The sequence below is a fragment of the Salmo salar genome, chromosome 25 (genome assembly GCF_965601325.2).
Source record: "Salmo salar chromosome 25, fSalSal1, whole genome shotgun sequence".
NCBI lineage: Eukaryota > Metazoa > Chordata > Actinopteri > Salmoniformes > Salmonidae > Salmo > Salmo salar.
This window is the reverse complement of record NC_138315.1, coordinates 35136632-35160632: the sequence shown is the minus strand read 5'-3', so window position 1 is coordinate 35160632 and position 24001 is coordinate 35136632. Positions and strand designations below refer to the sequence as shown.

The 24001-nt window shown below is 40.3% G+C and overlaps 1 protein-coding gene across 2 annotated transcripts; it reads right to left on the bottom strand.

Annotated features, from left to right (window-relative positions):
- Positions 1 to 1127: 1127 nt before the first annotated feature.
- LOC106586644 (nectin-3) lies at positions 1128 to 23403 on the bottom strand. 2 transcript variants are annotated; one of them, XM_045707602.2, is made up of 10 exons: positions 23245 to 23403; positions 22869 to 22941; positions 21978 to 22325; positions 12653 to 12958; positions 7563 to 7665; positions 7182 to 7336; positions 4975 to 5077; positions 4805 to 4847; positions 4627 to 4704; positions 1128 to 4518 (listed from the first exon to the last, which is right to left on the bottom strand). In XM_045707602.2, the coding sequence occupies exons 2-9, from the start codon at positions 22921 to 22923 to the stop codon at positions 4669 to 4671; spliced, it is 1149 nt and encodes a 382-aa protein (XP_045563558.1). In that variant the 5' UTR covers positions 22924 to 22941; positions 23245 to 23403; the 3' UTR covers positions 1128 to 4518; positions 4627 to 4668. The 2 variants fall into 2 exon arrangements, with proteins under 2 accessions (XP_045563558.1, XP_045563559.1); XM_045707603.2 differs by lacking the exon at positions 22869 to 22941 and having other exon boundaries at positions 23245 to 23376.
- Positions 23404 to 24001: the final 598 nt, after the last annotated feature.

Below are 24001 nucleotides of genomic sequence, written 5' to 3'. Positions count from 1 at the left end.
AAATTCATCAGGCATAAGCCGTGTTTCAGTCAGGCCAATCACATCAAGATTATGATCAGTGATTAGTTCATTGACTACAAGTGCCTTTGAAGTGAGGGATCTAACATTAAGTAGTCCTATTTGAGATGTGAGGTATCATGATCTCTTTCAATAATGGCAGGAATGGAGGAGGTCTTTATTCTAGTGAGATTGCTAAGGAGAACACCGCCATGTTTAGTTTTGCCCAACCTAGGTCGACGCACAGACACGGTCTCAATGGGGATAGCTGAGCTGACTCCACTAAGCTGGCAGGCTGGCTAACAGCCGGCTGCCTGGCCTGCACCCTATTTCATTGTGGAGCTAGGAGAGTTAGAGCCCTGTCTATGTTCGTAGATAAGATGAGAGCACCCCTCCAGCCATCACAAATCAAAATCAAATCAAATGTATTTATATAGCCCTTCTTACATCAGCTGATATATCAAAGTGCTTTATAGAAACCCAGCCTAAAACCCCAAACAGCAAGCAATGCAGGTGTAGAAGCACGGTGGCTAGGAAAAACTCCCTAGAAAGGCCAGAATCTAGGACGAAACCTAGAAAGGAACCAGGCTATGATGGGTGGCCAGTCCTCTTCTGGCTGTGCCGGGTAGAGATTATAACAGAACATGGCCAAGATGTTCAAATGTTCATAAATGACCAGCATGGTCAAATAATTGTAATCACAGTGAACAGGTCAGGGTTCCATAGCCACAGTCAGAACAGTTGAAACTGGAGCAGCAGCATGGCCAGGTGGACTGGGGACAACAAGGAGTCATCATGCCAGGTAGTCCTGAGGCATGGTCCTAGGGCTCAGGTCCTCCGAGAGAGAGAGAGAAAGAAAGAGAGAAAGAGAGAATTAGAGAGAGCATACTTAAATTCACACAGGATACCGGATAAGACAGGAGAAATACTCCAGATACAACAAACTGACCCCAGACCCCCGACACAAACTACTACAGCATAAATACTGGAGGCTGAGACAGGAGGGGTCAGGAGACACAAAGCCCTGACCTCAATCCCATAGAACATTTGTGGGCAGAACTGCAAAAGCATGTGTGAGCAAGGAGGCTGTCACGGTTTTCGTCGGTAATGGAGGACCAAAACGCAGCAGGTATGTGTAAGCTCATCTTGACGTTTATTAACTTCCCAAAATAACAAAACAAGTGAACGAACGATATACAGCCAGTCTGGCAAGGCACAAGGCTAAACACAGCACAATCTCCCACAAACACACAGACAAACACACCCAACTAATATAGGACTTCCAATCAAAGGCAACACCACACAGCTGCCTTCAATTGGAAGTCCACCCTAATTAACTCTACATAGAAACACACTTACTAGACTACACATAGAAATACATAAACATAGACCATAAACCAAAAACCCGGAAATACTAAATCAAACACCCTTTTACCAAAACACCACCCCGGACCACATAAAACAAATACCCTCTGCCACGTCCTGACCAAACTACAATAACAATTAACCCTTATACTGGCCAGGACGTGACAGATGCCTACAAACCTGACTCAGTTACACCAGCTCTGTCAGGAGGAATGGGCCAAAAGGCAATGCTACCAAATACTAATTGAGTGTATGTAAACTTCTGACCCACTGGGAATGTGATGAAATAAATAAAAGCTGAAATAAATCATTCTCTCTACTATTATTCTGACATTTCACATTCTTAAAATAAAGTGGTGATCCTAACTGACCTAAGACAGGGAAATGTTTACTAGGATTAAATGTCGGGAATTTTGAAAAACTGAGTTTAAATGTACTGTGCTAAGGTGTATGTAAACTTCCGACTTAAACTGTATATATAGTGTCTTAACAAAGTGTTAGGCCACCACGACCTGCCAGGTCAGCTTCAATGTGCCTTTGCATCGATTCTAAGAGTGGACAGAGTAACAGTTCTCAGAGTAACAGCATATTAATCAATTTAGGATCTTGGCCAGAGGCTTAGCTAGTAGCATTCAGTCCAGAATCTGGTGTAGAGGGCGGAGGCTTATAAACAGTTACTTATTTGAGAGAAAGAGCTTCAATGTCCGTTATCTGATATCTCTTTGTCTTGATAGTTCTTTTTACAGTTTTTTGTTTTCATCAATCTCTCTGTATCACCCCTCTGTCACTGGTTACACATCCCAAAGGGAAACTCCCCATCTCCGGGGAACAGAGTAATGTGAGGGAGTCATGTTTTTGCTGTGTATGCACTGTACTGTTGAATTGTATGTGCTTTTTTGTATTTACTGCTGGCCTTCTGGCCAGGTCTCCCTTTTCTGGCCCCAACGGAACTTCCTGGTTAAATAAAGGTTAAATAAAATATTATAAAAATAGCAATTCTTTACATACTGCACATAACACGTAAACATATAATAATAATAATATAATAATAATAATAATAATAATGATAATAATACAATAATACTATAATAATCTGTAGACTCAGACTCAAACTTCTGAATGATTTTTAACAGTTTACAATATGTTCAAAAGCACTGAAACTAAAGAGTAGTTGAAAATATATTCTCAGGAAGGAAACAACTTCTAACTGTCTAACAGACATTCTAATTTCATTCTTTATCTCTGATGCAAGTTTGGTGATTGCAACAAACTGTGGTTTTCCCTGACTTCTTCTTTCTTCTTCTCCTTTTTTGAGTGGTCAAACAGCTACTGTTCACTGCAGTGCCTGGTCACTAGAGGTATTGGATTATTTTTAATTTCACTGAAGAACGAAATGCATGTCCCACTCAGTATAGTATAGGTTTAATTAGCATCCAACCAATCAGTATGTGTGAATGAAACCAACACAAAGAAATGTACACTAGTAATGTAAAGAGGGCAACGTCATGACAGTACACACACACTAACCACTGCCACTACCACCCCTAAACCCACAGACATGTCTCTTCTTGTTGATTAAAAGGCAGAAGTGCACACTAGGTTAATCTTTAGGAATGCTTCAACTTGATAAGAATTAACGTATTTTGGAAGATTTTGTTGGGAGGAAGTTGAGGCTAAAACAGTTCATGGATCTGGAGGGAATTCATCTGCCTTGAACCCCATGTGGTCTATAAGAGCCACTCCCATATCATCAATCAAGCAGACAGAACAGAGCCACAACGACCAGGAAACAGCTTGTCCCTGTGTGTTCCTAGTTCCAAGGTTGAAATACAAGGACTTTACAGTGCACAAAGCAAGGCCTTGTGAAAATTGTGTGTACATTTTGAACAAGACATGACATAACAGTCTCTTTCTAACCTGCATTCTAACAATTAACTTAGTGAAAATATCTGCATTGTAACTACTATTGTAGTGAAAAGACCTGCATTCTAACTACTAATGTAGTGAAAAGACCTGCATTCTAACTAATAATGTAGGGAAAAGACCTGCTTTCTAACTACTAACTACCTACATTAACTACTGGTGGACAAAATGCCATGCTACACTAATGCTAGGCTAAAACAACAAATAATACAGGGTTCATCAGGGATAGGGTTAATGCATGGATCATAAGGCAGCTGTTAGTGTAGCTTCTGTCCCCAGTGGATCACTAGCCATGGGTGGCAGGTAGCCTAGTGGATTGAGCATTGGACTAGTAACTGAAAGGCTGTAAAATCAAATCCCAGAGCTGACAAGATAAAAATCTGTTGTTTTGCCCCTGAATAAGGCAGTTAACCCACTGTTCCTAGGCTGTCATTGAAAATAAGAATTTGTTCTTAACTGACTTGCCTAGTTAGGTTTCATGGCTCCTCATATAACTGCTCCCTGTACCAAGACTACATATGGCTGCATACTATGAAGGAATTCATTTTAGAGCAGCTGCAAGTACCACCATCAGCCAGGGTTTGGCTAGTCATTACTGACAATATTCTCCATTTGTACATGTTATTTAGATTATACCTGGCCTCCCATTAGTTGGCTTCAACATGCACCATTCATATATACATACATACAGGAGAGTTGTTGTTCCCGCTGAAGCAACAATGCCCCTCCACCACGGCAAGGCGGAGTCCATGAGAGGGGAACAACAAACTGAAACGAGGACCAACTGTTTATAGCTGTTTAAAGCTGTGATGGAGGAGAGGCCTAGCTGAGGTTTCTAATGTCAAAGAGAATACTGCATAGGGTCCCTGTTCATTAGGCTCCCAAGTGGCACAGTGGTCTCTCAGTGCTAGAGAGATCACTACAGACAACCTGGTTTGAATCCAGACAGTATCACAACTGGCTGTGATTGGGAGTCCCATAGGGCGTCGCAGAATTGGCCCAGTGTTGTCCAAGTTTGGCCGGTGTAGGCCGTCATTGTAAATAAGAATTTGTTTTTATGTGACTTGCCTAGTTAAATACAGGTTAAATAAATGTTTTTTTTTTAAGTTGGAGAATGTGCCTGTTCTTTGCAAATGGCTGTAGCGTTGGAGAATGTGCAGACTGGAATTCTTCCCCCACATAGTGCATGTCTGCGATTCTTCTGGCACCTGTTCTCAGCCTGTCCGGTGATTTCTTTAAAATAGCAAAATAATCATACCTCATGAATAGACAATACCTCAAACAAGATATAAATAATATTAAAAATACAAAACAATAATAAAAATAATGTGTGTTCCTTACATCACGTTCCTTCTCCCTTATTCGCCTTCCTGGTTTGGAGTGTTAGAACCCAGACGTCTCAGGTTCATCTTCCTCAACCTTGTCATCAGACATTATAACAGCATTATTACATAGCAAAAAGTGGCTGATGAGATAAGTTAATCACACAACAATGGTGGATTTTAACATGGTCACATACCTGATGTGGTGCCTGGAACTGGTGATTGGCTATGATTGGACTCCTGGAATATCGTGAAAAAAAAAATATGATCTGAATTTGATCCAAATAAATATATGATCATCAAATGAAAATGATTTTTTTTTCATAATGGAAAATTCTGTTCATAACATTACAGTAGTTGATATTACCAAGGAAACTGTCCGTATTTGCACCGGTACCCTATGAGTGCAGCCGCAGCAACAATCAGACAGAGAATGACAATGAATAGAACCCAACAGACAGCAGAGGTCTCTGTGAAGAGAGAGATACAATTAATATAAGAAACAGTCTTCAATTACAATGACATGTAATCTTGTTGCCCTAGCAAACATAATGGCTCTGATGCAAACAATTTCCTGCAGAAAGCGAAGAGATAATACTACAGTCGTGGCAAAAAGTTTGAGAATGACACAAATATTAATTTTCACACAGTATGCTGCCTCAGTTAGTATGATGGCAATTTGCATATACTCCAGAATGTTATGAAGAGTGATCAGATGAATTGCAATTAATAGTGAAGTCCCTCTTTGCCATGCAAATGAACTGAATCCCCCCAAAAAACACTGCATTTCAGCCCTGCCACAAAAGGACCAGCTGACATCATGTCAGTGATTATCTCGTTAACACAGGAGATCACTCTGTCATGCTGATTGAGTTTGAATAACAGACTGGAAGCTTCAAAAGGAGGGTGGTGTTTGGAATCATTGTTCTTCCTCTGTCAACCATGGTTGCCTGCAAGGAAACACGTGCCGTCATCATTGCTTTGCACAAAAAGGGCTTCACAGGCAAGGATATTGCTGCCAGTAAGATTGCACCTAAATCAACCATTTATCGGATCATCAAGAACTTCAAGGAGAGTGGTTCAAACGTTGTGAAGAAGGCTTCAGGGTGCCCAAGAAAGTCCAGCAAGGGCCAGGACTGTCTCCTAAAGATGATTCAGCTGCGGGATTGGGGCACCAGCAGTACAGAGCTTGCTCAGGAATGGCAGCAGGCAGGTGTGAGCACATCTGCACGCTCAGTGAGGCAAATACTTTTGGAGGATGGCCTGGTGTCAAGAAGAGCAGCAAAGAAGCCACTTCTCTCCAGGAAAAACATCAGGGACAGACTGATTTTCTGCAAAAGGTACTGGGATTGGACTGCTGAGGACTGGGGTAAAGTAATTTTCTCTGATGAATCCCCTTCCTGATTGTTTGGGACATCCGGAAAAATGCTTGTCCGGAGAAGACAAGGTGAGCGCTACCATCAGTCCAGTGTCATGCCAACAGTAAAGCATTCTGAGACCATTCATGTGTGGGGTTGCTTCTCAGCCAAGGGAGTGGGCTCCCTCACAATTTTGCCTAAGAACACAGCCATGAATAAAGAATGGTACCAACACATCCTCCGAGAGCAACTTCTCCCAACCATCCAGGAACAGTTTGGTGACAAACAATGCCTTTTCCAGCATGATGGAGCTCCTTCCCATAAGGCAAAAGTGATAACTAAGTGGCTCGGGGACCAAAACATCGATATTTTGGGTCCATGGCCAGGAAACTCCCCAGACCTTAATCCCATTGAGAACTTGTGGTCAATCCTCAAGAGGCAGATGGACAAACAAAACCCCAAAAATTCTGACAAACTCCAAGCATTGCTTATGCAAGAATGGGCTGCCATCGGTCAGGATGTGGCTCAGAAGTTAATTGACAGCATGTCAGGGCGGATTGCAGAGGTCTTGAAAAAGAAGGGTCAACACTGCAAATATTGCATCAACTTCATGTAATTATCAATAAAAGCATTTGACACTTATTAAATGCTTGTAATTATACTTCAGTATTCCATAGTAACATCTGACAAAAATATCTAAAGACACTGAAGTAGCAAACTTTGTGGAAATTAATATTTGTGTCATTCTCAAAACTTTTGGCCACGACTGTAAGCTAAACGACATGTACATATGCAGTAAGAGGTAAGTGTGTATCATGACCATCTTAATTAGTGGTTATACAGTAACTTCCAATAGAAAGGGTAATGAGGCCATAAGTCTGATATTAACACATGCAGTGAAAGAGAAGTGAGCATCTTGCTCAACTTTCTTATCCATGCTACATCACATTTCTCAACCTCATGTGTTTTATGTGTATACCAGGAATGCCTGTATTGTTATCAGACAAATTTCCCCATGGGACAATAAAGTATTCAATAAATCAGGCAATCAATCAATTATAAGCAACTTGTGTGTGTGTGTGTGTGTGTGTGTGTGTGTGTGTGTGTGTGTGTGTGTGTGTGTGTGTGTGTGTGTGTGTGTGTGTGTGTGTGTGTGTGTGTGTGTGTGTGTGTGTGTGTGTGTGTGTGTGTGTGTGTGGGCTCAGGTGCATCTCACCAGAGGATATGTGTACATAGAGGGAGCCAGTTGCTCGTCCGTAGGGGTTGGAGGTCTCACAGACATAGAAACCATTCATCTCAGAGCTGAGACTGAGGAAGTGCAGTATGTCTCCCTCTGCTTTCACTGAAGACCCAGGCCATGGCTGGACCACTCTGAGGGGGAGAGAGAGAGAGGAGGAGAGGGGCTGAGTGTATGTGTGTGACTGTGTGTGTGTGTGTGTGTGTGTGTGTGTGTGTGTGTGTTAAAGACAAAGGCATGATTTGACTGCCAGCATAATTCAACAACTGTCCTTAAGCTAATTTAGATATCATGTCTTAACAAGTGCAGATAACATTTACATTTAAACTGAATTGAACTAGTTTACATAGGAGTGAGTACCTGCTCCAGGTGTAGTTGGGTTGTGGGTTACCATCTGCTACACATAGTAAGACTGTGGTTTTAGAGGCCTCACTAAGTGTGATGTTCACTGACTGAGGTGGATCTATGAGAGAGAGAGAGAGAGAGAGAGAGAGAGAGAGAGAGAGAGAGAGAGAGAGAGAGAGAGAGAGAGAGAGAGAGGTCAGCCTACAGGGAAGAAGTCAAAAACTTAGCAGTGTGGTGACCAAGGAGCTGTTTGTGGACTATAGGAGAAAGAGGGGAGAGCACTTCCATCCACATCGATGGGGCTGTTGTGGAGTGGGTCGAGACCTTTAAGTTCTTTGGCGTCCACATCTGTAAGTACTTAACATGGTCCACACTCACCCGCACAATCCTGAAGAGAATGGGCCCTCAGATACTCAAAAAATTATACAGCTGCATCATCGAGAACATCCTGACTGACTGCATCATCGCTTGGTATGGTAATTCACCTGCCCTTGACCGCAAAGCGCTACAAAGGGTGGTTCAGACAGCCCAGTATATCACAGGGGCCAAGCTCCCTGCCATCCAGGATCTCTATAGCAAATGGTCCCAGAGGAAGACCCGAAAAATTGCCAAAGAGTCCAGCCACCCAAACCATAGACTGTTCACTCTGCTACGGTCCGGTAAACGGTACCAGAGCATCGGCTCTCGGACCAACAGGCTCAGAAACAGCTTCTACTCACAAGCCATAAGGCTGCTAATTAATCAATTATGGTACCTAAACTATCAGCACTGACTCTATCTTGCACTGACTGTACACTTTATATATACACTGACCTGATACATACTGACCCTACGCATACTCACTAGACTATATATGCACACCATATACACACACACACACACACACACACACACACACACACACACACACACACACACACACACACACACACACACACACACATACTGACACAACACAAACACACAAATACAGACAGACACTCACACACCAACATACACACACACTTTTACACATAATTTGCTGCTGCTACTCTGTTCTTTATTTTACTCTTATTATTATTACTATCCTGATGCCTAGTCCCTTTACCCTGCCTTCATGTACATATCTACCTCAAATACTTTATTATTATCTATCCTGATGCCTAGTCACTTTACCCTGCCTTCATGTACATATCTACCTCAAATACTTATTATTATCTATCTGATGCCTAGTCACTTTACCCTGCCTTCATGTACATATCTACCTCAAATACCTTATTATTATCTATCCTGATGCCTAGTCACTTTACCCTGCCTTCATGTACATATCTACCTCAAATACCTTATTATTATCTATCCTGATGCCTAGTCACTTTACCCTGCCTTCATGTACATATCTACCTCAAATACCTTATTATTATCTATCCTGATGCCTAGTCAATTTACCCTGCCTTCATGTACATATCTACCTCAAATACCTTATTATTATCTATCCTGATGCCTAGTCACTTTACCCTGCCTTCATGTACATATCTACCTCTAATACCTTATTATTATCTATCCTGATGCCTAGTCACTTTACCCTGCCTTCATGTACATATCTACCTCTAATACCTTATTATTATCTATCCTGATGCCTAGTCAATTTACCCTGCCTTCATGTACATATCTACCTCAACTACCTGTACCTTGTACCTCTGCACACTGATCTGGTACTGGTACTCCTTGTATATAGCTCCACATTGATCTGGTACTGGTACTCCTTGCATATAGCTCCATTCTTGTGTATTTTATTTTAGTCCTCTTGTGTTAGTTACTATTTTTTTTTTTTTAACTCTGCATCGTTGGGAAAGGATTTTAAGCAAGCAATGCACTGTAAAGTCTACACCAGTTGTATTCGGCGTATGTGACAAGCAACATGTTATTTTTTTTAATTTGAGAGACAGAGAAAGAGAAACAGAGAGGTGGTTACAGTTACTGTAGGTATAGAATGTAAATAGACCTACACTCACACACCAATACCAAGACAGCTATATTACAACTATAACAATGACAGGAGTGGAACTTTAATCCACATATTTTTTTTATTTTAATTGAACTTTTGTTTAACGAGGCAAGTCAGTTAAGAACAAATTCTTACTTACAATTATGGCCTAGGAACAGTGGGTTAACTGCCTTGTTCAGGGGCAGAACGACAGATCTTTACCATGTCAGCTCAGGGATTCAATCTAGCAACCTTTCAGTTACTGGCCCAAAGCTCAGATGAGGCAAAGCCTTGTCTTCCTTCATTTCAGTTTGATTACTTGCAGTAGAGAAGCAGTACAATGAAAGCCTTGTAGAGGTCCATACCACTCTGTTCCTCAGAACTATGTTTAAGCTAAAGAAAATAACAGTTGTTACAGGCTAGATCAAAGGCTTTCCTCGGTTGAAAGGGTTTTACATGGAACCCAAAAGGTTTCGACCTGGAACCAAAAAGGGTTCTACCTGGAACTGATAGGGGGTTATTCAAAGGGTTCTCCTATTGGGACAGATAAAAAAAATGTTGGTTCTAGGATAGAACCTTATTTTCTAAGAGTGTGTAGACCAGGGGTGTCAAACTAATTTTAGCTCAGGGGCCACATGGAGGAAAATCTATTCCCAAGTGGGCCTGACCGGTAAAATCATGGTATATATAACTTAAAAACAAAAACTTCAGATTGTTTTCTTTGTTTTAATACGATCAACATAAAACTGGAGCCTGAGGACAGTGTGTCCACAATAGTACAAGCACAACATCACTATTAATCATAAAACACCTCAAGTTTATTTGAAAATTCTAAAGAAAAAGAACACACAAACACACAATGCCTCAGTGATTCACAGAAGTATATCACAGATCACAGAACTATATCAGGGTCTCTCATGCAGCACTTTAAGTGGGGTTGCATAGTTTATTTGACTCCTGATACCTGGCATCTTTTAGCTTTCACCAGCGCATCAATAACAGGCGTCACATCCTGAGTGGCAGCCAACTTCAGGATGCGATTCAAGTGCTTGTGCGTGAGCCTTGAGCGCAGCTTTGTTTTATTTATGCTCATTACAGAGAAAACTTGCTCACAAAGATATGTGGTTCCAAACATGCACAACAGTTTTGCAGCGAGGGCTGTCAAGTTGGGGTAACCTGGCAAGAGATTCTGATAAAATGTGTCCAAGCCAGCTGTGGCAAATTTGCCCTTCATATCCGAGTCACACTGCAAGTCTATTATTTCATGTTGGATGCTGACGGGCAGATCAGAGGGATTCACGGTGAATGGCGAGCAAAAAACGTTGAAGTCTTTCTCCAGTTCACCAAAAATCTGAAAGCGTTGCTCAAACTCCCGTAACAGTCCCGTTATTTTATCTTTGAACCGCTTCATGTCTGCCACATGTTGGGTCGCGCACACATTTTTCAGACAGGGGAAGTGAGCTGCATCACCACCGGCGAGTTGCGTCTCCCACAATGACAGCTTCAACTTGAAAGAACGTATGCTGTCATAATACTGGGTGATGACTTTGTTGCGCCCTTGCAGCTGTTTGTTCAAGTTATTCAGGTGCTCTGTAACATCCACCATAAATGCAAGGTCCTGCATCCATTCTGCGGAATGAAATTCTAACACTGGTTTGCCCTTTTCTTCCATGAACTGTTCAATTTCTTCTCTTAAATCAAAGAAACGCCTAGGCACAGCACCTCGGCTTAACCATCTTACCTCAGTGTGGTATGGCAGGCCATAGATGTGGTCTTTCTCTCTGAGAAGGCTGTCAAACTGACGGTGATTCAGGCTTCTGGATCGGATGAAATTAACAGTTTGGATGACCACCTTCATGACGTTATCCATCTTTAATGACTTGCAACACAAAGCCTCCTGGTGCAAAATACAGTGAAAAGTCCAAAAATCACGTCCTCCATTTGCAGATTGCACTTTCTCACTGAACATTGTCACAACGCCTGCTTTTTTCCTGATCATTGAGGGCGCACCATCTGTAGCCAGGCTGACAGCGCGGGACCAGTCCACTCCGACCCTGTCCAGCGCGCCGACGAGTGCGGTGAAAATATCAGCTGCTGTCGTTGTATCTGTCATCTGCACCAACTCCACGAACTCCTCGGTGACGGTCAATGTGTCATCAACTCCGCGGATGAAAATGGCCAGTTGTGCAACATCTGTAATGTCCGTGCTTTCATCAATTGCAACTGAAAACCCAATAAATGACTTTACTTTTTGCTTCAACTGGCTGTCCAAATCCACTGAAAGATCGGAAATCCTGTCTGCAACTGTGTTTCTTGTCAGGCTGATATTTGCAAAAGCCTGGCGCTTTTCAGGGCACACAATCTCCGCTGCCTTCATCATGCATGTTTTTACAAATTCACCCTCACTAAATGGTTTTGAAGCCACTGCGATTTCATTAGCAATGAGGTAGCTAGCTTTCACTGCAGCGTCACTGATGTCTCGGCTGTGAGTAAACACAGACTGCTGTTTCTTCAGACCCGCCAACAGTTCATTCACCTTCTCCGCTGTCCTTGAAAGTGACCATTTTTCTTGGAACACTCTGCACTCTGCGTCCACTTTTCTCTTTTTTGACAGAGACATATTGGGGCAATGAGGGTGCCAAAGCACATAATGTTAAAAGTAGAAGCCGTAATAAATATCGCGGGCAAAACAAAGTAGCTCATCCGGACTGGCTGCACTTGCTTGACCTACTTGCTCTGCTCCGGTATTAACAGTTTGCTTGCTTAACACAATTGCTATTGCGCCTTCCAGTGGACGCAATTGGAACAGCAGTTTCTTTTATTGAAAAATTGCAGCTCATTTTTATACTTTACAAAATCATCTCGCGGGCCGGATTAAACCCCTTTGCGGGCCTGATCCAGCCCGCGGGCCGGACGTTTGACACCCCTGGTATAGACAGACATGGACTGGTTAGAGGGGCTACTAGGCAACAGTCAGTGAAGACAGTGACACTCTATACATACAGTGGATGTCTATGGTCTATGACAGTGATAGTGGAGTATACATTTACAGTGGATGCCAATAGTGTAGGACAGTGGTAGTAGAATATATTTACAGTGTCTGTCTATAGGGTAGGGCAGTAGTAGTGGAGTATATACTTACAGTGGATGTCTAAGTTGTAGTTGTAGCTCCTTTCTGTTGCCAGGGCAGACTGGTTGACCACACACTGGACCTGCTGCTGATTGGCTGCTCTGGTTGGCACCCCGAGCAGGTGGCTGAGTACTGTGGTGGTTCCGTTGGCGTGCTGGGTGGAGTTAGTCACTGTTCTCAACAAACTGCCCAATGTACCTGTCTTCCACTTTACATCTGCCTGTGGCTTGGCACCAGCAGCCACACAGGTTGCCAAGACAACCTCATTCTCCCCAATGACAGGAGTAACATCAACTGTCACATTCACCACTGGAGGAACTATGACCAGAACACAAACCAACAGAGAATAGAAAACATGAACAAGTCACTCATTGTAAATTTCAGACTATACATGGAAAAACTACCAAAACAGACCTCACATCACGTGAAATGCTCATGTTATATGTCCAACAAACTTTAAATAAACCATATTAAATAAACCATATCATATCATTTATTTGTTCCATTGCAACATACATCATTCGTAGCTACACATCTACTGAATTGGAGGTTTGGTCAAATCAAGTTTTAACAGGTTTTAGCTCACCCTGATGAGAGGTACTTGCACCTGAGGTATTATGTTTCACACACATCACAAAATCTGTTTTTCAGCTTCACCAGTTCCACTGAAAAGCATCCACAGCCCAGTGATTATGCCGTTAAGGAATGCTGGATATAGTGGTGTATTCTGTATATTCCAACATCTGTTCCACCATTAGGAACACTATTGGTGCCTGTACTCTCCTGGTTACAGCTTGAGTAACAGGATACACTCTCACAAAGGAAGTTGCTAAGTACAACCAAATAGGGTTATTTAATTTGTCCCTATACGGGATCCCTTTTTTGTTCTACCTAGAACCCTCTACGTAGGGTTCATCCATAGAATTAGGAATTAGAATTGGATCTCTATGGGTTCTTCATCCCCCTTTAAATGGTTCTGCCTGGAACCCTCTATAAATAATATAATCTATTTTAAAATGTTTTATTGCAGTGAAATGTGTTGTTTTACAGGGTCAGACATAGTAGTACAGCACAGCTGGAGAAAATTAGGGTTAAGTGTCTTCCTCAGCCAGAATGAAGATATCCAACAGTTGGAACTTTTAATCGCCTTCAATATGCATTTTAGAAAGACTGCCAGGTTAGGGAAGTATGATAAAATATCTACCTAAATAATTTAATCTGGAACAATTATCTCAGTAACGGATGCAATAAGTCTAACTATTAAAAGATCGGAAAAATTTCGAAAAATATTGTTATTTTTTTACGTGTAGCATAAGGTTAATCAACTAATCAATTCACATACAAAAACACAGATATTGAAACAAACAAATCTACCTGCAATAGATGCATGCTGGGAAATATTATAATAATGGGCATGGTTATGGGTGTTTAGGCTTCTCCAAACTCTGATGCTGCTGATGGTCATTAGTAACCTACCAATCTTGCTTACTGCTTGGTACTCTGCACACTACTGTCCCTCTAATCCCTCTGACATCATTGCAAAGGTAATTGAAAATCTAATCAAACACATTTCTGTAGGCTATGCAGTTGCATGAGAAAACAGAGTTTTGATGGACTCTATTAAAAAGGGGAGGGAGTATCCCATCAGCTTTCTATAGGCTAGACCAGTGGTGTAAAGTGCTTAAGTAATAATACTTTTAAGTACTACTTAAGTCGTTTTTGGGGGTATCTGTACTTTACTATTATTATTTTTGACAACTATTACTTTTACTCAACTACCTTCCTAAAGAAAATAATGTACATTTTACTCCATACATTTTCCCTGGCAGCTAAAGGTACTCCTTACATTTAAAATGCTAAAGCAGGACAGAATTATGGCACCTATCAATATAACGCTTTGTCATCCCTACTGCCTATGATCTGGCAGACTCACGAAATGCAACTACTGTGTTTGTAAATTATGTCTGAGTGTGCACCTGTCTGTCCCTAATTAAAAATAATAATAAGATCGTGCCTTCTGGTTTGCAAAGTATAAGGAATATGATGTATAGCACTTACTTTTACTTTGTACTTTTACTCAAGTATGACAATTGAGTACTTTTTATACCACTGTACTTAAGTATATTTAACTTATAACCTATACTTATTTGAACCTTTATTTAACCAGGCAAGTCAGTTAAGAACAAATTCTTATTTACAATGATGGCCTATCCCGGCCAAACCCAGACAACGCTGGGCTAATTGTGCACCTCCCTATGGGACTCCCAATCACAGCCGGATGTGATGTAGCCTGGATTCGAATCAGGTACTGCAGTGACGCCTCTTGCACTGAGATGCAGTGTCTTAGATCACTGCGCCACTTGGGAGCCCAAAATTATGTGTGCTTATTATATACAGTGGGGGAAAAAAGTATTTGATCCCCTGCTGATTTTGTATGTTTGCCCACTTACAAAGAAATTATCAGTCTATAATTTTAATAGTAGGTTTATTTGAACAGAGAGACATAATAACAACAAAAAAATCCAGAAAAACGCATGTCAAAAATGTTATAAAATGATTTGCATTTTAATGAGGGAAATAAGTATTTGACCCCTCTGCAAAACATGACTTAGTACTTGGTGGCAAAACCCTTGTTGGCAAGCACAGAGGTCAGACGTTTCTTGTATTTGGCCACCAGGTTTGCACACATCTCAGGAGGGATTTTGTCCCACTCTTCTTTGCAGATCTTCTCCAAGTCATTAAGGTTTCGAGGCTGACGTTTGGCAACTCAAACCTTCAGCTCCCTCCACAGATTTTCTATGGGATTAAGGTCTGGAGACTGGCTAGGCCACTCCAGGACCTTAATGTGCTTCTTCTTGAGCCACTCCTTTGTTGTTTTGGGTCATTGTCATGCTGGAATACCCATCCACGACCCATTTTCAATGCCCTGGCTGAGGGAAGGAGGTTCTCACCCAAGATTTGACGGTACATGGCCCCGTCCATCGTCCCTTTGATGCAGTGAAGTTGTCCTGTCCCCTTAGCAGAAAAACACCCCCAAAGCATAATGTTTCCACCTCCATGTTTGACGGTGGAGATGGTGTTCTTGGGGTCATAGGCAGCATTCCTCCTCCTCCAAACACGGCGAGTTGAGTTGACGTCAAAGAGCTCCATTTTGGTCTCATCTGACCACAACACTTACACCAGTTGTCCTCTGAGTCATTCAGATGTTCATTGGCAGACTTCAGACGGGCCTGTATATGTATTCTTCAGCAGGGGGACCTTGCGGGCACTGCAGGATTTCAGTCCTTTACGGCGTAGTGTGTTACCAATTGTTTTCTTGGTGACTATGGTCCCAGCTGCCTTGAGATCATTGACAAGATCCTCCCGTGTAGTTCTGGGCTGATTCCTCACCATTCTCATGATCATTGCAACCCCACGAGGTTAGATCTTGCATGGAGCCCCAGGCCGAGGGATATTGACAGATCTTTTGTGTTTCTTCCATTTGTGAATAATCGCACCAAATGTTGTCACCTTCTCACCAAGCTGCTTGGCGATGGTCTTGTAGCCCATTCCAGCCTTGTGTAGATCTACAATCTTGTCCCTGACATCCTTGGAGAGCTTTTTGGTCTTGGCCATGGTGGAGAGTTTGGAATCTGATGGATTGATTGCTTCTGTGGACAGGTGTCTTTTTTACAGGTAACAAGCTGCGGTTAGGAGCACTCCCTTTAAGAGTGTGCTCCTAATCTCGGCTCGTTACCTGTATAAAAGACACCTGGAAGCCAGAAATCATTCTGATTGAGAGGGGGTCAAATACTTATTTCCCTCATTAAAATGCAAATCAATTTATGACATTTTTGACATGCGTTTTTCTGGATATTTTTGTTGTTATTCTGTCTCTCACTGTTCAAATAAACCTACCATTAAAATTATAGACTGATCATTTCTTTGTCAGTGGGCAAACGTACAAGATCAGCAGGGGATCAAATACTTTTTCCCCCCACTGTACGTATTACGGACACAGTATCTTTTACATTATTTATTTTGTGTTCAACTGTCTCTGTCTCTTAAAACCATCTATATTTGATTTCTATTTGCCATATATTTCAACTGTTCTGTGATGTTCCACAAAGGTTCTGAACCTTTCTATTCTCATTGTTTCTACAGATTATACATTGAAAATACAATGTTTGCTGAAAGTATTATTATATTATTGATCGATTGACTATGACTTTTCAGATCACCCAGTAGTGCAATCTGCAGAGTTAGCTCCAGGTAAATATTGCAATTCTTCAGTCATTTCTGGACCTGTGACCAAAAACAAGCTACATATGGACAGTATCAAAACAAATGATCTAATGATTCTGTCTCTTCGCAGCAAAATCTGCAGAGCTGGGAAGGTTGTATCCCCCATATAAATAGCATTATTTTGGTTGCAAAAATGTTGTATAATAATTTAAATGTAACAATTCAAAGTTTTGAATCGGTGTCATTTTGCATATCTGTTCATAAACCATGTGCCATTTACAGTATACAGTGACTTAGGGTTCATTTTGCACTTCCTAAAGCTTCCACTAGATGTCAACAGTCTTTAGGACCTTGTTTGAGGATTCTATGGTGAATTTGAAGGGAATAACAGCCCAAGGAAGTAGGTGTTCCATTATAAGGCATGGGTTCAGTCACGCACAGAGACTTGGGAGCGAGCTGAATTCATATTAATTCCTAAAGAGAACGGATAGGTCCGGTTGGAATTTTATTGAAGATATATGTTATTAAAAACAACTTAAAGATTGATTCTATACATCGTTTGACATGTTTCTACAAACTGTAGTTTAACTTTTTTGACTTTTCGTCTGGACTAAGTAAGCACGCACGTTGTGGATTTGGATAGTGAACCTAACGCGCGAACAAAATGGATGTATTTGGAGATAAAGATAAACTTTATCGAACATTTATTGTGGAGCTGGGATTCCTGGGAGTGCATTCTGATGAAGATAATCAAAGGTAAGTGAATATTTATAATGTAATGTCTTAGTTTAATTGACTCCAAGATGGCGGGTTTCTGTTTGCTTGTTGTTGGTGTCTTCTGGGATGTACTCAGATTATTGCAAATTGTGCTTTCGCCGTGAACCTTTTTTGAAATCTGACAAAGTGGTTGCATTTAGGAGAAGTGTATCTATAATTCTGTGCATAACACTTGTATATTGATCAAAGTTTATGATGAGTATTTCTGTGATATGTGTGCTCATTGTGCTCATTCACCGGAGGTTTGGAGGGAAAACATTTCTGAACATTACACGCCAATGTAAAATGGGGTTTTTGGATATAAATATGAACTTTATTGAGCAAAACATACATGTATTGTGTAACATGAAGTCCTATGAGTTCCATCTGATGAAGATCATCAAAGGTTAGTGCTTAATTTTAGCTGTATTTCTGTTTTTTGTGACGTCTCTCCTTGCACGGAAAATGGCTGTGTGGCTTTTCTTGTTTAGGTGGTGTCCTAACATAATCTAATGTTTTGCTTTTGCCGTAAAGCCTTTTTGAAATCGGACAATGTGGTTCGATTAACCTGTTAGGGCTAGGGGGCAGCATTGACACGGCTGGATAAAAAACATACCCGATTTAATCTGGTTACCACTCCTACTCAGTAACTAGAATATGCATATACTTATTACATATGGATAGAAAACACCCTAAATTTTCTAAAACTGTTTGAATGGTGTCTGTGAGTATAACAGAACTCAAATGGCAGGTCAAAACCTGAGAGATTCCTTTACAGGAAGTGGCCTGTCTGACCATTTCTGGAACTTCTTTGCCATCTCTATCATTTACTAAGGATCTCTGCTCTAACGTGACACTTCCCACGTCGTCCATAGGCTCTCAGAGCCCGGGAAAAAAGAGAATGTCGTCATTCCAGCCCCAGGCTGAAACACATTATCGCCTTTCTCAAGTGGCCCATCAAGAGACACTAGCTTATGCGCGTGACCCCGACCGCCCCCGCCTTTGGGATTTTTTCCTCTGTTTGCCGAAAAGGAGATTCCCTGTCGGAATTTTATCGCTTTTCTACGAGAAAAATGACGTAAAAATTGATTTTAAACAGCGGTTGACATGCTTCGACGTACGGCAATTGAATACTTTGAATTTTATTGTCAGGAATTGCGCCAAGCGCGCGACACTTCTTTACTATTTCGGATAGTGTCTGGAACGCACGAACAAAACGCCGCTATTCGGATATAACGATGGATTATTTTGGACCAAACCAACATTTGTTATTGAAGTAGACGTCCTGGGTGTGCATTCTGACGAAGACAACAAAAGGTAATGACATTTTTATAATAGTAAATATGATTATGGTGAGTGCTAAACTTGCCGGGTGTCTAAATAGCGAGCCCGTGATGCCTGGGTTATGTACTTAGAATATTGCAAAATGTGCTTTCACCAAAAAGCTATTTTAAAATCGGACATATCGAGTGCATAGAGGAGGTCTGTATCTATAATTCTTAAAATAATTGTTATGCTTTTTGTGAACGTTTATCGTGAGTAATTTAGTAAAATGTTAGCGAATTCCCCGTAAGTTTGCGGGGGGTATGCTAGTTCTGAACGTCACATGCTAATGTAAAAAAGCTGGTTTTTGATATAAATATGAACTTGATTGAACAAAACATGCATGTATTGTATAACATAATGTCCTAGGGTTGTCATCTGATGAAGATCATCAAAGGTGAGTGCTGCATTTAGCTGTCTTCTGGGTTTTGGTGACATTATATGCTGGCTTGAAAAATGGGTGTCTGATTATTTCTGGCTTGGTACTCTGCTGACATAATCTAATGTTTTGCTTTCGTTGTAAAGCCTTTTTGAAATCGGACAGTGTGGTTAGATTAACGAGAGTCTTATCTTTAAATGGCTGTAAAATAGTCATATGTTTGAGAAATTGAAGTAATATGATTTTGAAGATTTTGAAAATCGCGCCACAGGATGGCAGTGGCTGTTACGTAGGTGGGACGAATTCGTCCCGCCGGTCCCATAGAGGTTATGGAGAATCTTATCTTTAAAATGGTGTATAATACTTGTATGTGTGAGAAGTCTTAATTATGAGATTTTTGCTGTTTTGAATTTGGCACTCTGATTTTTCACTGGCTGTTGTCAAATCGATCCCGCTAACGGGATCCGCCTGTTAAGGGGTCACTAAGAGGTTTAAATGAAACTGGTATACTTTTTTATTTATCATACATTTCTTTCACCAATTATGGTCTTTAATGCAGGGCAGACAGACAAGTTCCTTACTTTTTCCCCCTTCCACTTTACTCTTAAATTTTTGCGGTATTTCTGAAATGATTTGGTTGTAATTTTGGGTAGAGCGGACATTTCCACATGTTTTTGTTAGCTGCATGTCCTGCCTATGATATCATTTGCAAAGATTACCTTATTTATTTATTTTTTCAAAAAGTATGTATTTTTTAATCAATTAGTGTATTTGAGTTTAACCACAATATTTGTTGCATTATTTGTTCTGTTGTTTTTGTACCCTTTACATAGATTGTTTTAATATGAAATTTGTAGAGTTTATTTTAAGGTTAGGGATAGTGCCACTTTTTAGGATGTCAATATAAATGTATTCATGCTTGTTTGTCATTTAATCATTATGTGTGTTATTGTTTTTACCATTGAGGACCACTTTGGAAACAAGCGTTTTAATTAATACTATATTCTGTTATCCAAAATCATTTCAATTCAATACATTTTGAATGTTCAACAGAACAGGAAAATTGTGAAATTCACTCACTTATCAAGAGAACACATGATCATCCCTACTGCCTATGTTCTGGCGGACTCACTAAACACAAATGCATCTTTTATAAATAATGTCTTAGTGTTGGAGTGTGCCCGTGTGTCACGCCCTGGCCATAGAGAGGGTTTTATTCTCTATTTAGGTTAGGCCAGGGTGTGACTAGGGTGGGCATTCTATGTTCCTTTTTCTATGTTCTTTATTTTCTATGTTTTGGCCGGGTATGGTTCTCAATCAGGGACAGCTGTCTATCGTTGTCTCTGATTGGGAACCATACTTAGGTAGCCCTTTTCCCTCCTTGTGTGGTGGGAAGTTGACTTTGTTTATGGCACATAGCCTTTAGCTTCACGGTTTGTTGGGTAGTGTTTATTGTTTTGTTCGGCATCTTTTCTAATAAAAATAATATGTACGCTCACCATGCTGCACCTTGGTCCTCTCCTTTCAACCGACGTGACACATTGGCTATCCTTACATTTTTAAAGCAATAACATTGTGCAGTCTGATTTGCTTAATATAAGAAATTTGAAATGATTTATATTGTAAGTTTTACTTTTGATACTTAAGTGTATTTTAGCAATTACATTTACTTTGATAATTAAGTATATTTAAAATCAAATACTTTTAGAGTTTTACTCAAGTAGTATTTTACTTGGTAACTTTCACTTTTACTTGAGTAACTTTCTATTAAGGTATCTACACTTTTATTCAAGTATGACACGTTGGTAGTTTTCCCACCACTGATGATTTGAAAAAGTTGCAAAAAAAGTTAAGCTGTGTCTTGCCTTACTGCACAACATGGGCTTCATTCCTAAGTGATAATACATAATTCACACGTGATAGGCTATTATTGTCACCTATCAGACTATTCTTAATTTAGTGTCGTCTTTTCATATACTAAATAATATATGTGGGAAATTAGTTTTTATTTAGAATGGACCATTATCATGCACCTGTCATGGAACAGGGAGAGGTTGAGGGTAGAGGAAGGACAGGAGTAAAAACAAACAAAATAGAACAATTGTGAAATTGACTGTGTCTATAAAATGTATATAGTATTCACTAGTTTACTCCAATTATGGGAGGGTTGATAGGATTAGAAAGTAACAAAGTAAAATATATTTTAAAAAATGGGATCTGTATTTATATACGTGTGTATGTATGTGTATATATATATATATATTTGCAAAGAATATATGGGGGATTGGAAGTGATGCAGACAATTACATTGATGGAAGTTAGAATCTATCTGCAACATTAAAGCTGATCTACCCCTTAAAATAAAAGTACTATGAGTTGTCAGGGAAAATGTGTGGAGTAAAAAGTATCATATTTTCTTCAGGAATGTAGTGAAGTAAAAGTTGTCAAAAATATAAATAGTAAAGGAGAACCCGTTGGACACCTTTTTTTCTAAGCGCAGAGATGAGGGTTCTGTAGATGAGGGCTCTGCTCTTGCTTCACTTGAATTATGAAACTACCAACTTCTTACCTTTCTAGTATTGATTATCACATTCAGTCTTTCCACACTGTCAATCATAGAAACAGTGATGCAAAGAGTGAAGGAAGAGTTCTTACCAAGCACAGTCAGGGGTATCTCTGTAGTGTATGCTCCACTGGGGTAAACACTGAAGATACATGTGAAGGTGCCTTCATCAAACAGTCTGACAGCTGTTATTCGAATAGATCCAAGGTTTTCCAATGGGTTCCCAATAAATTGGACTCTACCTACCAATCCATTCTGTGCAATAACCTTAGTATCCCCATTGGGATAAATCAGCATAAAATTATGGTTCTGTGTTTCTTCCCAAGTACTTTTCTGCCATGTTATCTGTTCGAGATCCTCAGTTGTCTCTATCAGTCTGCAGGATAAATCCACATCCTCCCCCTGTACCACAGTCCTGTGTCCTCCAATCACCCGTGTACCTGAAGAGAAAACATAAGCCAAAAAAACTGTCCAAAAGATACCTGTAGAATAGATGTTTATGAACTCTAATAAACAGAGATGTTACCTAAACACACAGATAAGGCCATTATTAGTATTTAGCTGTGCTTATGAACTATGATATCCTATTGATGGTGAAATGTGGCTATTGTAAAAACAAATGAGCCAATTGCTCAATATTTTACCCTAAGCCAAATTGGGCAGCCATAGTCAGAGGAGATGGCTAAAGCACATACTGATCTGGGTCCAGTCTCGGCTGAAACTACTTAGTGAATATGTTATTAGAATAATAAGCCAAAAGCCCTGACTCTATTCTTACACTTAATCAAGACTAAGATATTCAATACATTCCCAGATACTTGTGCATGCTCAGCATGTCTCAAAACAAAGGACAAGGACTACAGCTGAATGGTGGGATTGTGTGTTTGGTGGGTGTTATTGTCTTGCCTTGTGTCAGTAAGAAAAAAGAGACAAAAACATGAGCTCAATAGTATGGCATTTTATGACATCAATTGGAAACCTACTTTCTGTATCCCTCTGGATCATGAGTAGAATAACACAGCACAGATTCCGTAACATGCTTTGCTCTTCTCATTGCTATGGTCAGAGGGGAAATGTAATTATGGAATTATATAACATTTTAAAATTGGTGATTTGTAAAAATGAGGACCTATTCATTGTTTATGTAAGACAGTTATGTAGGCTAAACTCTATGTAAAATAATGTTGTGTGCAATAAAATGTATTCAAGCAATGGTCTCCAATCATCACTCTTTGATGGAGACTATGCACATCTTGCAATGTAGCCCAAACCTTTTCACAAAAATAAACAACCAGTCCTACATTGGTCAGTAATAATGGAACAAAACAGATGCTTCTGTAAATTTAATAGACCACTAACCTTTGATGAATGGAAGTTCCTCTGCTGTAATAGCTGAGACATTTGTTTTTGACGTTTGTGCTGACAGAAAAATGTCCTCCTGCTGTAGGAAAACGCTAATTCAGTAAGCCACAGCAGCTATAGCACAATGGGGTGTTTCATGGATGAGACAGTCTCCACCCCACTCGCAGACTCCGGGCTTTTCATAGGCTGTGTGCTTCCTCTTTGAAAGCCTCTACCACCTTATACTGGTTATGAAACATACAATTAGCCCTCATTACAAAAAAACAAGAATGATGGGACAAAATTATGTATTTTCTTTAAGAAAAACAAAGTTAAAAACAGCAACAGGCCAGAATCTGTATGACTTGGGACCCCCCTCTCTGATGATGCACTATATACACTACCGTTCAAAAGTTTGGGGTCACTTAGAAATGTCCTTGTTCTCCATGAAAACACACATGAAATGAGTTGCAACATGAATAGGAAATATAGTCAAGACATTGGCAAGATTAGAAATAATGATTTTTCATTGAAATAATAATTGTGTCCTTCAAACTTTGCTTTTGTCAAAGAATCCTCCATTTGAAGCAATTGCAGCATTGCAGACCTTTGTCATTCTAGTTGTCAATTTGTTGAGGTAATCTGAAGAGATTTCACCCATGCTTCCTCCACCATGCTTGTCAGATGGCGTCAAGCTCTCCTCAAGCATCTTTTCATTTGGTCTGCGTCTCACGAATGTTCTTCTTTGTGATCCGAACACCTCAAACTTAGATTT

Excerpts from the sequence above, each read along its gene's own strand:
- LOC106586644 (XM_045707602.2), bottom strand. The coding sequence starts at position 22,923 with ATGTTACGGAATCTGTGCTGTGTTATTCTACTCATGATCCAGAGGGAT. Across the intron at positions 12,959-21,977 it reads GATACCCCTGACTGTGCTTG|TTCCTCCAGTGGTGAATGTG; the intron begins GTAAGAACTCTT and ends TTCTGGTCATAG. Across the intron at positions 4,848-4,974 it reads AAATACGGACAGTTTCCTTG|GAGTCCAATCATAGCCAATC; the intron begins GTAATATCAACT and ends ACGATATTCCAG.